General features: G+C 36.2%; 1 protein-coding gene across 1 annotated transcript in view; it reads left to right on the top strand.

Annotated features, from left to right (window-relative positions):
• Positions 1 to 15,032, top strand: part of LOC127877297 (general transcription factor 3C polypeptide 1-like) — a 413,141-nt gene that overhangs the window by 120,869 nt on the left and 277,240 nt on the right. The window contains exons 34-36 of the mRNA XM_052422993.1: positions 2,552 to 2,686; positions 10,130 to 10,200; positions 13,455 to 13,626. Coding sequence (XP_052278953.1) covers positions 2,552 to 2,686; positions 10,130 to 10,200; positions 13,455 to 13,626 — 378 coding nt within the window. The remainder of the gene's footprint in view (positions 1 to 2,551; positions 2,687 to 10,129; positions 10,201 to 13,454; positions 13,627 to 15,032) is intronic.

The following is a 15,032-nucleotide window of genomic DNA, read 5'->3' on the forward strand; positions in this document are numbered from 1 at the left end:
ACTTTAAAAATATTCTTGTCCTTAACTCTAGGACCTAGGGCTACCATATTTTGTATGTACATGTAGTGAGATATAGTAGTCATCTACAAAGTTTGCTCAAAATATGCCCCTGGGGTTAAATTTGACCAAGCCCAGGGGTCACAAAAGTGTACATGTGCTTAAATAGGGCCTATATTTAAATATTTGCACATGCAGAGAATATTTGTTTCAGCCTTTTTTCAGCAGTGGAGCGATACAGGGCCATCATGGCCCTCTTGTGTTATTTTTTGTTTAAAATGTTTTTTTGTTGAAAGGAAGTCTTTTCATAAAATCCATTTACGGTGGAAAGTGTTGTATCTGATTAGCCTATGCAAACCGGGCAGGATAATCTGGGACTACACTTGACCCAGAAGAATTAAATCCAGATTTCCCATAAAAAGGCTCATATATTAACAACAGTCTACATGAAGGTGGCACAATCATGGTTTGGTCTTGCTTGTAGTTAAAAACGCCAAAGATAATGAGGTATATAGGAGTTGGTCTTGTTTGCTTGTGGCTTGATTTTGCAGCAATTTTTTGATTGCCCAGTATGTTAAAGTACTGGTACCAGCCCAAATGGAAAAAAATGCGGGCTTAAAACCTTGACATTGGGAACATTTGTGTTGTGAAGTCTTCATATTGAGAAATTGGTGTATTTTATTTTTTGCTCTTATATACTTTAAAATTGATAACTTAGTGTTGTTAATATTATATTCACTTCAGTTCATGCCATAGAGCCTCATAGGGAAACTAACTAAATGTTGCATTTTATTTATAATTTTTTTTAATTGAAACGTTCATTTGGGAATTTTTTGGACAGCAATAGGGAAATTTCATTTTTTTCCCTGGTAAAATGCCAGTTTCTTGTACTTTTTTTTAAAGAAGGAAAAACATTGCAGATTTGTCTGTCGGTTCAATTACTTCCTGAATTGTCAACCAATTTAATTGGAATGTTTGCATTCCCAGTGATGCTCATGATCCTGAGTTATTTGTCCTTCCAGGGCTTAGAACACTTTTGTGACTAGGCTCTAGGTAAAACTGTTTTAGAGAGCTTGTTGTACAAATCTTTTGGTTTGTTTTTAGTTTGGAACTTAATTCTGAATGCTTTTTTGGGGTTAAAAAATGTGGTGTGTTACTAAAAAAAATATGTGAATTAGCAAAGTGACCCTTCTTAGAAAAAAACCCAGTGCCTTTAACTAATTAGCATGGGTGGTTTTTCATGAAACTCCTGTTTTTATGCCCCCCTTCGAAGAAGAGGGGGTATATTGCTTTGCTCATGTCGGTCTGTCGGTCGGTCCGTCCGTCCACAAGGTTGTTGTCAGACGATAACTCAAGAACGCTTGGGCCTAGGATCATGAAACTTCATAGGTACATTGATCATGACTTGCAGATGACCCCTATTGATTTTGAGGTCACTAGGTCAAAGGTCAAGGTCACGGTGACCCGAAATAGTAAAATGGTTTCCGGATGATAACTCAAGAACGCATACGCCTAGGATCATGAGACTTCATGGGTAGATTGATCATGACTTGCAGATGACCCCTAGTAATTTTGAGGTCACTAGGTCAAAGGTCAAGGTCATGGTGACCCAAAATAGTAAAATGGTTTCCGGATGATAACTCAAGAATGCATACGCCTAGGATCATGAAACTTCATGGGTAGATTGATCACGACTCGCAGATGACCCCTATTGATTTTGAGGTCACTAGGTCAAAGGTCAAGGTCACGGTGACCCGAAATAGTAAAATGATTTTCGGATGATAATTCAAGAACGCATATGCCTAGTATCATGAAACTTCATAGGTAGATTGATCATGACTGGCAGATGACCCCTATTGATTTTCAGGTCACTAGGTCAAAGGTCAAGATCACGGTGACCCGAAATAGTAAAATGATTTTCGGATGATAACTCAAGAACGCATATGCCTAGGATCATGAAACTTCATAGGTAGATTGATCATGACTCGCAGATGACCCCTATTGATTTTGTGGTCACAAGGTCAAAGGTCAAGGTCACGGTGACCCGAAATAGTAAAATGATTTTCGGATGATAACTCAAGATCGCGTTTGCCTAGGATCATGACACTTCATAGGTACATTGATTGTAACTCGCAGATTACCCATATTGATTTTCAGGTCACTAGGTCAAAGGTCACGGTCACAGTGACAAAAAACTTATTCACACAATGACTGCCAGTATAACGGACAGCCCATATGGGGGGCATGCATGGGGGGCACAGCCCTTGTTAAGATTAGACTTATTTGTTAATGTGAGTTAAACCAAAATAAAAGTCAACCCTAACCACTATATGAATGCTACTAGAATTCTCAGATTATATACAACTTTTACTAGCATTCTCAAATGATATGTACATTTCACTAGCATTTTCAAATTATATGTAAATTTTACTAGCATTCTCAAATTGTATGAAATTTGTATTAGCATTCTCAAGTTTTATGTAAATTTTACTAGCGCTCTTAGCGCTCATGCTATCATTGGCAGAGCCTATTTCTCCAAGATTCTTTTTTGCAGAGTGCCGTCCTGCTACAAGACAAGATGGGTCGCACTCATGAGATGTTTAAGCTGCTCACTCAGTATCCGGACGTCCTCCTCTCCAACGTCATACGAGAACTGAGACTGGATGGCATGTTTGTCATCAACAAAAAGGTGAGAACTGAGACTTGATGGCATGTTTGTCATCAACAAAAAGGTGAGGAAGGAGACTGGATGGCTTGTTTGTCATCAACAAAAAGGTGAGAACTGAGAATGGATGGCCAACAAAAAGGTGAGGAAGGAGACTGGATGGCATGGTTGTCATCAACAAAAAGGTGAGGAAGGAGACTAGATGGCATGTTAGTCATCAACAAAAAGGTGAGAACTGAGACTTGATAGTATGTTTCTCATCAACAAAAAGGTGAGAACTGAGAATGGATGGCATGTTGTCATCAACAAAAAGTGAGATCGGTGAATGGATGGCATGTTTGTAATCAACAAAATGGTGAGAACTAAGACTGGATGGCATGTTTGTCATCAACAAAAAGGTGAGAACCGAGAATGGATGGCATGTTTGTCATCAACAAAAAGGTGAGTAAGGAGACTGGATGGCATGTTTGTCATCAAAAAAAAGGAGATAACTAAGACTGGATGGAAGGTTTGTCATCAACAAAAAGGTGAGAACCGAGACTTGATGGTATGTTTGTCATCAACAAAAAGTTGAGAACCGAGACTTGATGGCATGTTTGTCATTATCAAAAAGGTAGTGAGCTAGTCACTGCTTGCAGTAAAAAGGTATCATCTAGTTACTGTTAGTAGTTAAAAGGTAGTCAGCTAGTAACAGTTTGTAGTAAAAAGGTATCAGCTAGTCATTGTTTGAAGTAAAATGGTAGTCGGCTAGTCTCAGTTTGTAGTAAAAAGGTATCAGCTAGTCACAGTTTGTAGTAAAAAGGTACCGTATTTTACCATGCATAGCGCGCGGTTTTTTACCTTCAAATTTCAAAATAAAAATTCAGTGCGCGTAATACATTGACACAACGCTTTCCTAGTTGCTAAATTGCATAAAATCCATTTCGTAATCGTAAATCTTCACAATTGCCGCCATTTTTGTTATTGCAGAAAACTACACCCTATAATGTTATAGACTGAAGGGGCCGTTGTCGAAACAACATATAGCGGTAAAGGTTAGGAATGAACGGGGTAGTAACAGTTTTGACAAAAATTAAAAGATGAAAAAAATGTCTTTGTTGGTGTTTTCACACTTCTTCATTGATTGTTCATTAAAAAAATCGAGCTATATCGATCCCCGTGCGTCGCGGTATTGTAGTTTTTGTTGTCATGAAAACTCGTTGATTTACAACGCAAAATGTCTTATTTGAACTGAGGCTAATTATTTCAATCATATTTTTCAACTTCGCTTTTGCTTTATTTTGATAATTTAATCCAAAGTTTAATGTTAGCAATTCCGAAAATTTGCACTCTATGTGAATTGACAGTTTGACGTCATCAAAGGAAAGCCGCTTCCTGTCTGAAGCAATAAAGCGACAAGTTTCTCGCTGACAAAATTGGCTTCCTTTGTCTAGCAATCAACATGCCGAACCAATTGTGTGTTTGTTCCTCAATGGCAATCGTCCAATTAAATAATAGCACGTGCAAAGCTCCGCCTTCGAACCTTTTGAAGAAAACGGAGGTGGAGTTCAACGGTTAATTGAGCAAGTGTATTACGTAGGTTGAGTTCCGGTTTGCCGAAATTACTCGGCCCTAAGCATTGAAACGACGAATACGTTTATCAATCATTTTCCGATCTCTGCATAAATATGCTACTGTGCGAGTATACTACGTAGGTTACAAACCAACAATAGAGATATAGACTCGTTTTATTTTCTTTCAATAGAGACAAACAAATGATATCAACTAGACGCAGTGAAGGCGCGAAATACCGGGTCAAACTGGATTTAATGGGGAGCATCTCTTAATGGGGAAATATTTAAGTCGATGAAAAATAAAATGGGATCCACGGACGATTTGCGTAAAATTGGACATTGCGATGTTGCGGGTCTGCAGAAGAAGATGTCATACGATGTTGTGAGCGGCAGGTAATGAAAATGTTACACTGTTCAAATGTGAGTAAAAGGTAATGGTGGTTCGAATTTAACGCGTAGGGGTCTTGAAAAAACACGCGCAGTGCGCAGCAATAAGAACATATCGGTGTTCACGAGAGAATAATCTTAAAAATTATCAAAAAATATAGTGCTATGCAACCCATGCTCCTGATCGTAAAAACGCTCCCTACTTTAAAACAAAAAATTAAGCGCCCGAAAAACTCAGATTAAATGATTGCGCAATATAAGAATGGCGGCCATTTTCGGCCAAATTTTCGGGTTTTTGGTCTTGAATTCTTTTTTTCTCCATTTTGGCTTTAAAAAATCGCATGCGCGTTATACATGGTAGCGCGTTATACATGGTAAAATACGGTATCAGCAAGTCACAGTTTGTAGTAAAAAGGTATCAGCTAGTCACAGTTTGTAGTAAAAAGGTATCAGCTAGTCACAGTTTGTAGTAAAAAGGTATCAGCTAGTCATTGTTTGAAGTAAAATGGTAGTCGGCTAGTCTCAGTGTGTAGTTAAAAGGGAGTCAGCTCGATACAGTTTGTAGTAAAAAGTGAGTCTGCTAGTCAATATTTGTAGTACAGACAAACTGTCAATAAAGACCACTCAAGGGATTTGGTCTTTGTGGTCTTCAAATTGTTCACAGGTGGTCTTTATTGGCAGTGTCGATTAAAAATTTGCAAAATATGCTAGCAGGCTTTTAACAGGTACCTTATTTACGTATGTGCTGTATTGTTTAAATGTGTGAATACTAGTGCATGTATAATGTAATAAAGGATTCAAAACACAGTTTTTTATTTATATATACATGTATTATTTCAATTTAAAAAAATAAAAGAATAAGATCACAAGCCTCTCCCCTACAACCTTAGTGCGTTCATCCAATGTCAAGGAATACAATATTGTTTATTTTGCAAATCAATAACAACGTAAAATGTTTAATAGAAAATGCTGCAAAAAATATCTTATCATTGTATTAATTAGTTAATGTATGCTGTTTTAACAAATCCAAATTATTCGTTAAAAAATGTAATATTATGATAATTAAAACAATTTTGTTAGCAAATCGACTTTGGGAATGTAAAATGACAGTCCCTGGTTGTTAAAGTGGTCGTTGTTAGCTATCAAAATCAACTTTTGGGAATGTAAAATGGCGATCGCTGATTGTTGTTTGCAGTAAAATTAATATAAAGTGAAATCGTTCGGGTGGAGGGGATGGGGTCGATGTGGTTGTTATGAACAGGTGGTCGCTATTTAAAGGCAGTCGTTAAGGCAGGTTGGATTGTAAAAATGTTTTCAGTTAGTCATTTGTTATTATTTGTCATTAACAAAAAGGTAGTAAACTAGTCACTGTTTGCAGGATTAAATGTCCAAATGTTATGACAAGCAATATAATATATCCTGGTTTTATGATAACATATTTGGTAATTTTTTGTTTTTCTCTGACGTTATGGTTGAATTTGTATGGCTTTCTTTAATGGAAAATACTACTGTGTCACAATTGAGGCCTTTCAAAATTGTGTAAAGTTTGACAGTTTGCATAATCTTGTATTCTGTACTAGCTTTTTCTAAATAAATGACAACATTCATTTTGAAGGTACATAAGCACTGGGAAACTGTCAATAGGTTGCTTCCTTGATGTGTTATTTACATAAAGCAATTCATTTCACAATTGTTCACATATTTTACCCCAAAAATACTCTACAACAATTAGATACAATCAGTCCAATTAATGTGAAAAACATAGACACTTATCTACAAAATAATGTGTTCCAGATTACCAGCAGTCAAATTTGTATGGATTAGGCCAAAATAAAAAATAGGTCAGTTTCTGGTCTCTTGTTTGAAAAAAAAAAACAGGGTCGGTAGGTAGGGATTTTGTTTTATTTTTATTATTTTTTTGGGGGGGGGGGGGGGTACTAAAATAGAAGGCTACTAAAGCTTTTAATAAGAAATACATGTTTATATATGCTTTGTTTGCTTGATATTACATCTTATATGAACGAAAATGTAATAATAATAATTATTATTTGTTTATTTTTTTTTGGCGACCACAATAAAATGTTGAGGGTCGGTGCCAATTCGGGAGACATGGTCGAGCGACTGGAAACGGACCTATTTTTAGCTCATCTATTTTTTGAAAAAAAATTATGAGCTATTGTCATCACCTTGGCGTCGGCGTCGGCGTTGGCGTTGGCGTCGGCGTCCGGTTAAGTTTTGCGTTTAGGTCCACTTTTCTCAGAAAGTATCAATGCTATTGCATTCAAACTTGGTACACTTACTTACTATCATGAGGGGACTAGGCAGGCAAAGTTAGATAACTCTGGCGTGCATTTTGACAGAATTATGTGCCCTTTTTATACTTAAAAAATGGAAAATTTTGGTTAAGTTTTGCGTTTAGTTCCACTTTTCTCAGTAAGTATCAATGCTATTGCATTCAAACTTGGTACACTTGCTTACTATCATGAGGGGACTGGGCAGGCAAAGTTAGATAACTCTGGCATGCATTTTGACAGAATTATGTGCCCTTTTTATACTTAGAAAATTGATAATTTTGGTTAAGTTTTGTGTTTAGGTCCATTTTATTCCTTAAGCATCAAAGCTATTGCTTTCATACTTGCAACACTTACTAACTATCATAAGGGGACTGTGCAGGCAAAGTAATGTAACTCTGACTGGCATTTTGACAGAATTATGTGCCCTTTTTATACTTAGAAAATCGAAAATATGATTAAGTTTTGTGTTTAGGTCCACTTTATTCCTACAGTATCAAAGCTATTGCTTTCATACTTGCAAGATTTATGAACTATCATAAGGGGACGGTGCAGGCAAAGTTATGTAACTCTGACTGGCATTTGGACGGAATTATGGGCCCTTTATACTTAGAAAATTGAAAATTTGGTTAAGATTTATGTTTTGGTCACTTTACCCCTAAAGTATCATAGATACTGCTTTCATACTTGGAACACTCACAAACTATCATAAGGGTACAGTAAAAGGACAAGTTGCATAACTCTGGTTGTCATTGTTACGGAATTATGGCCCTTTTTTGACTTAGTAACTTTTAATATATGGTTAAATTTTGTGTTTCGATCCACTCGAAGTATCAAGGCTATTGCTTTCAAACTTCAAATACTTACATGCTATCATGAGGTTACTGTACCTGGCAACTTGAATTTTACTTTGACCTTTGAATGACCTTGACTCTCAAGGTCAAATTATTAAATTTTGCTAAAATTGCCATAACTTCTTTATTTATGATTAGATTTGATTGATACTTTGATGAAACTACTCTTACCTGACATACCACTATAGACTTCACCCAAACCATCCCCCGTGCCCTCCCCCCCCCTCCCCCCCCTCCCCCCCCCCCAATTTTTTTTAATTTTTTTTTTTTTTTTTTTTTTTTAAGATCATCTCACAAATGACCACCACACTCTCACACTATACCCCCACCCCACCCCCCCCACCCCACCCCACCCCCCCAAAATTTTTTTTTTGATTTTTTTATTTTTGATTTTTTTAAGATCATCTCACAAATTATCACCACACCCTCACACTATACCCCCCCCCCCCCCCCCCCCCCCCCGATTTTTTTTTTTTTTTTTTTTTTTTTTTTTTTCGCTTTTTTGGAAGATAATGTAATAAATGTCCACAACCCCACACTATACACCCCTCTTCACTCCACTCCTCCCTCCTTTGTGATTGAAAATGAGAGTCCCTTCACCTTTAAAAAGAAAATAGATGAGCGGTCTGCACCCGCAAGGCGGTGCTCTTGTTTATTTTTGCCTTTACCCAACTAGGGATGGAATTATGCAGGGGAACACTAGCCAACGACCCCTAAAAATGTTTGGCAGGACCCTTAAATGTGTGGTGGGACCCTAAAATGTGTGGTGGGCCAATAGAGTTTCTGAGAAAACCCCTCTTAACAAGAAGTATTAAAAGGAAAAAGATTGAGGATGAGCAACCATGAACAACAATTTAGCTTCTATACCTGCTTAAAATAGTGTCCTTTGAAAATGAAACAGTCCCATTATGTGAGTACGTGTCAAACACGTTAATGTTTGTTCCTACACATTATTGTCCATGTTTGTATTTTTGGCTGGAGACCTCAATACATGTAATTTTAAAATGAATTAACAATGATCAGTATCAGCTTACAAACAATACTGTGTAACATGTTAAGTTATAGACAAATAAAATACCCACCTTTACAAAGTAATGGGGGACATCTGTCTTAGACATAATCAACATAGACATTCATGTTATCATGCTACATATAACAGCGTCAGTGGGTATTTCTTTGTCACTATTGCAGCAAGTTTGAGTAATTGTTTTGCAAGACCTTTTAAAATTGTTTGGACTTATTCACTGTCTGAAATCTTCATTACTTAAAGAAGATTCATCAATCTTGTTTCCTCATGAATCTTCTTAGGGTTAATAACTCTGTCAAATGCTGAGAACATTTACAGCAAACTGAATTGTTTTCATATCCAGTGAAAAGTATCTCTGTTAAAATATAAAACTTTCTGCTTAATATGACAAAATTAGCCTTTCTCATACACTTAAATTTTTGCTGTTGTTGTTGTTGTTCAGAGCTACATGTAATGTAATGAAACAATAATGGCTTCATATTTTCAATTTCTATCAATTAATTAAAATAAATGTGTTTAAAGCTTCTCTTGAAAAATGAAATTTTTATTGAAAATTAGGCCTTATCTCACCAAAGAATTTAAGACAAAAGTAATATACAGCAGAATGTTTAGCTAACAGCAATAGACATTCATGATCAATCTGTTCCTTAAATGTCAAAAAATACAATTAAAACGATCATCGAGCTTGGTTCTTAGACCACTTGAAAAAAATTATAAAACTTTTGAGTGTTCCATTCTTATTCCTTTAACATTGTATATAACTTGTTTAGGGATTGGTTGGTACAATATTTCTACAGCCTTTCATTCCTTACATCAGATTCAAGTAGGGCAGTTTTCAGTTACTGGCATTAAGTATGCACTGTCAGTACTCGTTAACCAGCTAGCCCAGAGAGCTTATAAGTAAATTAACCCTTTACACTAAGTTACATTTTTTGATGCATTTGTAGTCCCTTTGAAAGTTAAATATAATTAAACACCTTTCTTAATAGATTCAAGTTTTAAAGGTTTCAATTCCAAATGGTAGATACTGTTGAGCAGCAAACAGCATAATACCTTAACAGACTGCGAGTTACTTTCAGGTTGTTCTGGTTTTATGATGTTTGCACAAAGCCATTGTCTCTGTGCTTCTGAGAGGGAAAGGGTTAATTAAAAGCAGATATATGCGACTGAAACACCATTAGATATGTCATGACATCCTAACAAACAAACAAATTTGTAGTGTTTTTTTTTTAAATAATAATAATAACGACTTCAGGCTTACGCAATGCTAAAGAAGCTGTGTAAAATGGGCTTTCAAAATGATTATATGCTAAATAGTGTATATGTGCCCAACATACGTTCTGTTTCTGTTTCAGCAATATGTGAAAGAATATGTGAGCCAGCTGCATTCAGGTCTGGGTCTTCGCAACTTCAAGTGTTCTCAGAGGTGAGAGTTGAGCCACACCCTGGGGAAATAGGGCTCGTCATGTGCGTAAAGAGTCATCACAATATTATTTGTTTGAAGGAAGTCTCTTCTTATGGAAAATCCATTTAAGGCCGAAAGTCTCCTCCCTGATAAGCCTGTGTGGACAGAGTTTAGGATCTAGGATGAGGCTTTACGCACATGCATTAAGCCCTGTTTTGTCAAGCACCATTTTTGGCATGGGACCGGGTCCCTTTGGATTGGGAAAATTAAAAATTGGGAAATTAATGTATTTGTTGTTTTTCTAAAACAAGGCTTCAAAATTGATAATACATGAGTTTTCAGTATTATATTTACTAAGGTTGAACTTATATGGATGGGAGATGAACAAAATATTGAGATCTTAAAAAGATTTATATGAATTGGGAATTTTTAGCTCTCATTTTGGAAAAATATATACTTTTTTCCAATTGGAATAGGGGGATTACCGGACCCAAATATGAATGAAAGAAAAAACTGTGCATGGCTTGATCATTTGTGAAAGGGAATATGACAAATTAGTAACATGTATATTCAAGCGATTTAACGTCGGATTATCCAGTCATAGTAAGGCAGGTATATAGTCCTCCTTATCTTATATATTTTGTATACAGTTTTGTATAACACATATCGAACACAGATATTTATTTACATTTTGGTTTTATTAATCTGAACTATTATTTGTATTCTTTTTATGCCCCCGGTAGGGTGGCATATAGCAGTAGAACTGTCCGTCATTCTGTCGGTCTTTCCGTCCATCCGAAAAGTTTAACATTGGCCATAACTTTTGCAATATTGAAGATAGCAACTTGATATTTGACATGCATATGTATCTCATGAAGCTGAACATTTTGAGTGGTGAAACGTCAAGGTCATCTTTCAAGGCTAAAATGTAAAAAAAAATACAATCCAAGGGAAGTAATAAGATTTTAAAGGGAGTTCATTTGTAAACCTGCCAAATGATATATTGAAATTGTATTTCAAAGCGGCGCAATAGGGGGCATTGTGTTTCTGACAAACACATCTCTTGTTTGTCATCTTATAAAACTGCAGACGGGATAATCAATTGTGGAATTTATTCTAAACAATTCTTTGTATTATGACTTGTTTTGAAACTGACTTAAGATTTCAAAGATTTTGAGAAAATCTGTAAAAAAATGTGCATGGATCAAGTCAAAATTTTAAACATTTCTGTCCCAAATGGTATTAAGAAATCCAATAAACAATATTTTTCTGAATTGTTCTGCCCCAACACTATTGAAGACAGACTGTGAAACCTTGGATGGACCTGTCACATCGATTTGGTTTAAATCTTTCCATATTCATGTGCATATCAAATTAGCTTGCATAGTTTTTATCAGACAACCGTCCCACAGTGCCCTTATGTTTGGCACACATTCAAAATGTTCAATCATATTTGTCTGACTGGTTTTGTATAGTCTTGGAAAGTTCTTACAGATGATTGATTTTTGCCTGCATAAAATATTTTGATTTTTCAAAAATGATTTATGTGAACACATTAATTTGGGAATTTCTGATTTTAGAAAAAATATATTAGGAATTTACTTTGCTTTATATGCTTGTCTTATTTTCTTTTATTGCTTAACCAAGGAAATCAATACAAAATTAAGGTTCCACAAATGCTAATTATTTTACAGTTTAAAGTATTTACCTTGGCAACAAATCTAGTATAGTTTCTTAATTTTTATACGCCCGTCTATGACGGGACGTATTATGGTATACCCCGCGTCCGTCTGTCCGTCCGTCCGTCTGTCCGTCCGTATGTCTGTTAATGTCGTACGCTACGTCAAATATCCTTCGATGGATTTTTTTCAAATTTCAACACAATCTTAATATTGATAAACCCTGATCCCCTTTCGTTTTTGACGGAATTCTGAATTGTCGTTCCAGAGTTATGGGACTTTGTTCGTCAAAATTTCGTTATTTCATTGAATGTCCTACTGTAGCTATATAAAAATGTTAAAGTTGTTATAACTTTGGTATGCTTGGACCTAGAGTCTTGAAACTTGACATGAAGGTTGGCCAGAACTAGTAAGTAACCCCTGGACATTTCAAGGTCATTCATTTGAAGGTCAAGGTCACTGTGACCTTGAATGTAAAAATGTTAAAGTTCTTATTTCATGTTATAACTTTGGTATGCTTGTACCTAGAGTCTTCAAACTTGAAATAAAGATTGGCCAGTACTAGAAGATGACCACTGGTCATTTCAATGTCATTCATTTGAAGGTCAAGGTCACTGTGACCTTAAATGTTAAAATGTTAAAATTGTTATAACTTTGGTATGCTTGGACATAGAGTCTTCAAACTTGACATGAAGGTTTGCAAGCACACTTAGATGACCACTGGTCATTTCAAGGTCATTCATTCTAAGGTCAAGGTCACACAAGGTCACTGTGACCTTAAATGTTAAAATGTTAAAATTGTTATAACTTTGGTATGCTTGGACATAGAGTCTTCAAACTTGACATGAAGGTTTGCAAGCACACTTAGATGACCACTGGTCATTTCAAGGTCATTCATTCTAAGGTCAAGGTCACTGTGACCTTAAATGTTATTGTTGTTCATGTATCCTACCGTAGCTCAAATATCCCCCGATGGATTTTTTATACGCCCGTCTATGACGGGACGTATTATGGTATACCCCGCGTCCGTCTCTCCGTCCGTCCGTCCGTCCGTCCGTCCGTCCGTCTGTTAATGTCGTACGCTACGTCAAATATCCTTTGACAGATTTTCTTCAAATTTTAACACAATCTTAATATTGATAAACCCTGATCCCCTTTCGTTTTTGACGGAATTCTGAATTGTCGTTCCAGAGTTATGGGACTTTGTTCGTCAAAATTTCGTGATTTCATTGAATGTCCTACTGTAGCTCAAATATCCTTCGATGGATTTTTTTCAAATTTCAACACAATCTTAATATTGATAAACCCTGATCCCCTTTCGTTTTTGACGGAATTCTGAATTGTCGTTCCAGAGTTATGGGACTTTGTTCGTCAAAATTTCGTGATTTCCATGCTCATGTACTTATAAAATAAACCATGTATTCAAATACAAATAAACTGAAGTAAAAAAATGATTCAAAGGGTTATTTATTACCTTACTACTTCATTGGCGAACGACGGGCGTATCATGCGCTCATGGCGCAGCTTTTATTAATAACTGTAGTTGCGCTTCCAATCCATATTTATGGAAAACAAGTTATTTCCCTTGCTATGCAGGTACCTGTACTGCTTCAAGCAGCGCTACCTCAGCCCGATGTTCAGTGAGTGCGCCAGCATACTACACAACCTCCAAGCGGCCAAGGAGACTGGGCAGGGGCAGGTCACTCTGCCCTTTGACATCAAAAGTGGCGAGATGGCCATCTTATTTCCACTCATTCTTCGTGGATTGGTGGGTTGATTACATTTTGGAGTTTGTTATATACCCCATAAACAAATGAGCCTCGTGTTCCCAGATTAGACTTTCCAGTCTGCACAGACTGATCAGGGACCATACTTTCTGACTACTGTATTTTTTTGTTAAGATCTTAAAGAAGAGACTTCATTTAAATGAAAATACAATAAAAGCCAAACGTGTCCTCCCTGATTAGCCTGTGTGGACATTTGCATGGTCCATTTTTACCAGACCTTAATCCAAATATTGAGTTTGAGAGAGGTTATATTACAGTCACTCTATTAGTCTGTTGATCAGTCATTCTGCATAAAATGTTACAAGTTTGTGGAGCAATTAAGCAACTAAAGACCGGAATTCAATGAATCTTAATGGGAAGCTTCACTACCAAGAGGTGATGTGCATATTATCAGCCGGTTCTGGTCGGATGATTTTTCACAGAGTTATGGCTCTTTGAAATTTTCCATTAACTGTACATATAGTGCATTTCTTGTCCGGGCTATTTCTCAGCAACTAATGACCGGAATTCAATGAAACTTTATGGGAAGCTTCACTATCAAGAGGAGATGTGCATATTGTCAGCAAGTTCTGGTCGGATGATTTTTCACAGAGTCATGGCCCTTTGAAATTTTCCATTAACTGTACATATAGTGCAGTTCTTGTCTGGGCTATTTCTCAGCAACTAATGATCGGAATTCAATGAAATTTTATGGAAAGCTTCACTACCAACAGGAGATGTGCATATTATCAGCCGGTTCTGGTCGGATGATTTTTCACAGAGTTATGGCCCTTTTAAATTTTCCATTGTACATATAGTGCAATTCTTGTCCGATCTATTTCTCAGCAACTTATCACGGGAATTCTATGAAACTTAATGGGAAACTTTACTACCAACAGGAGATGTGCATATTATCAGCCGGTTCTGGTCTGATGATTTTGAGCTCGGCTGTTTTCGTAGAAAACCCGAGCTATTGTCATACCCAGCTCGCCGTCCGCCGTAGGCGTCGTGCTTAAACCTTAACATTGGCCATTACTTTTTAGATATTGAAGATCCTTCAAGGTCTAAGATCAAAAATACAAATTCAAGGGAAGTAATAAGCTTTAAAGGGAGATAATTATTCAATATTGAACATAGCAACTTGATATTTGGCATGCATGTGTATCTCATGGAGCTGCATATCTACAGTCACGGTAGTGGCTTTTAATTATTTGCTACTAAAAATAGACGTTTGTTAGACAATTATTTTCAAGGGAAGTAATTTATATAATTATAAATCTCATATATTCCCTTATCAAGAATTTAGTTCTTTTCACAGTTACTGTATTGATTTATTACTTTGATTATTTATAACTCAAATGATTGCTTTGTGAAAGTGTTTTTTTATGATATAATTATCAATTCTTAC

The sequence above is a fragment of the Dreissena polymorpha genome, chromosome 1 (genome assembly GCF_020536995.1).
Source record: "Dreissena polymorpha isolate Duluth1 chromosome 1, UMN_Dpol_1.0, whole genome shotgun sequence".
Taxonomy (NCBI): domain Eukaryota; kingdom Metazoa; phylum Mollusca; class Bivalvia; order Myida; family Dreissenidae; genus Dreissena; species Dreissena polymorpha.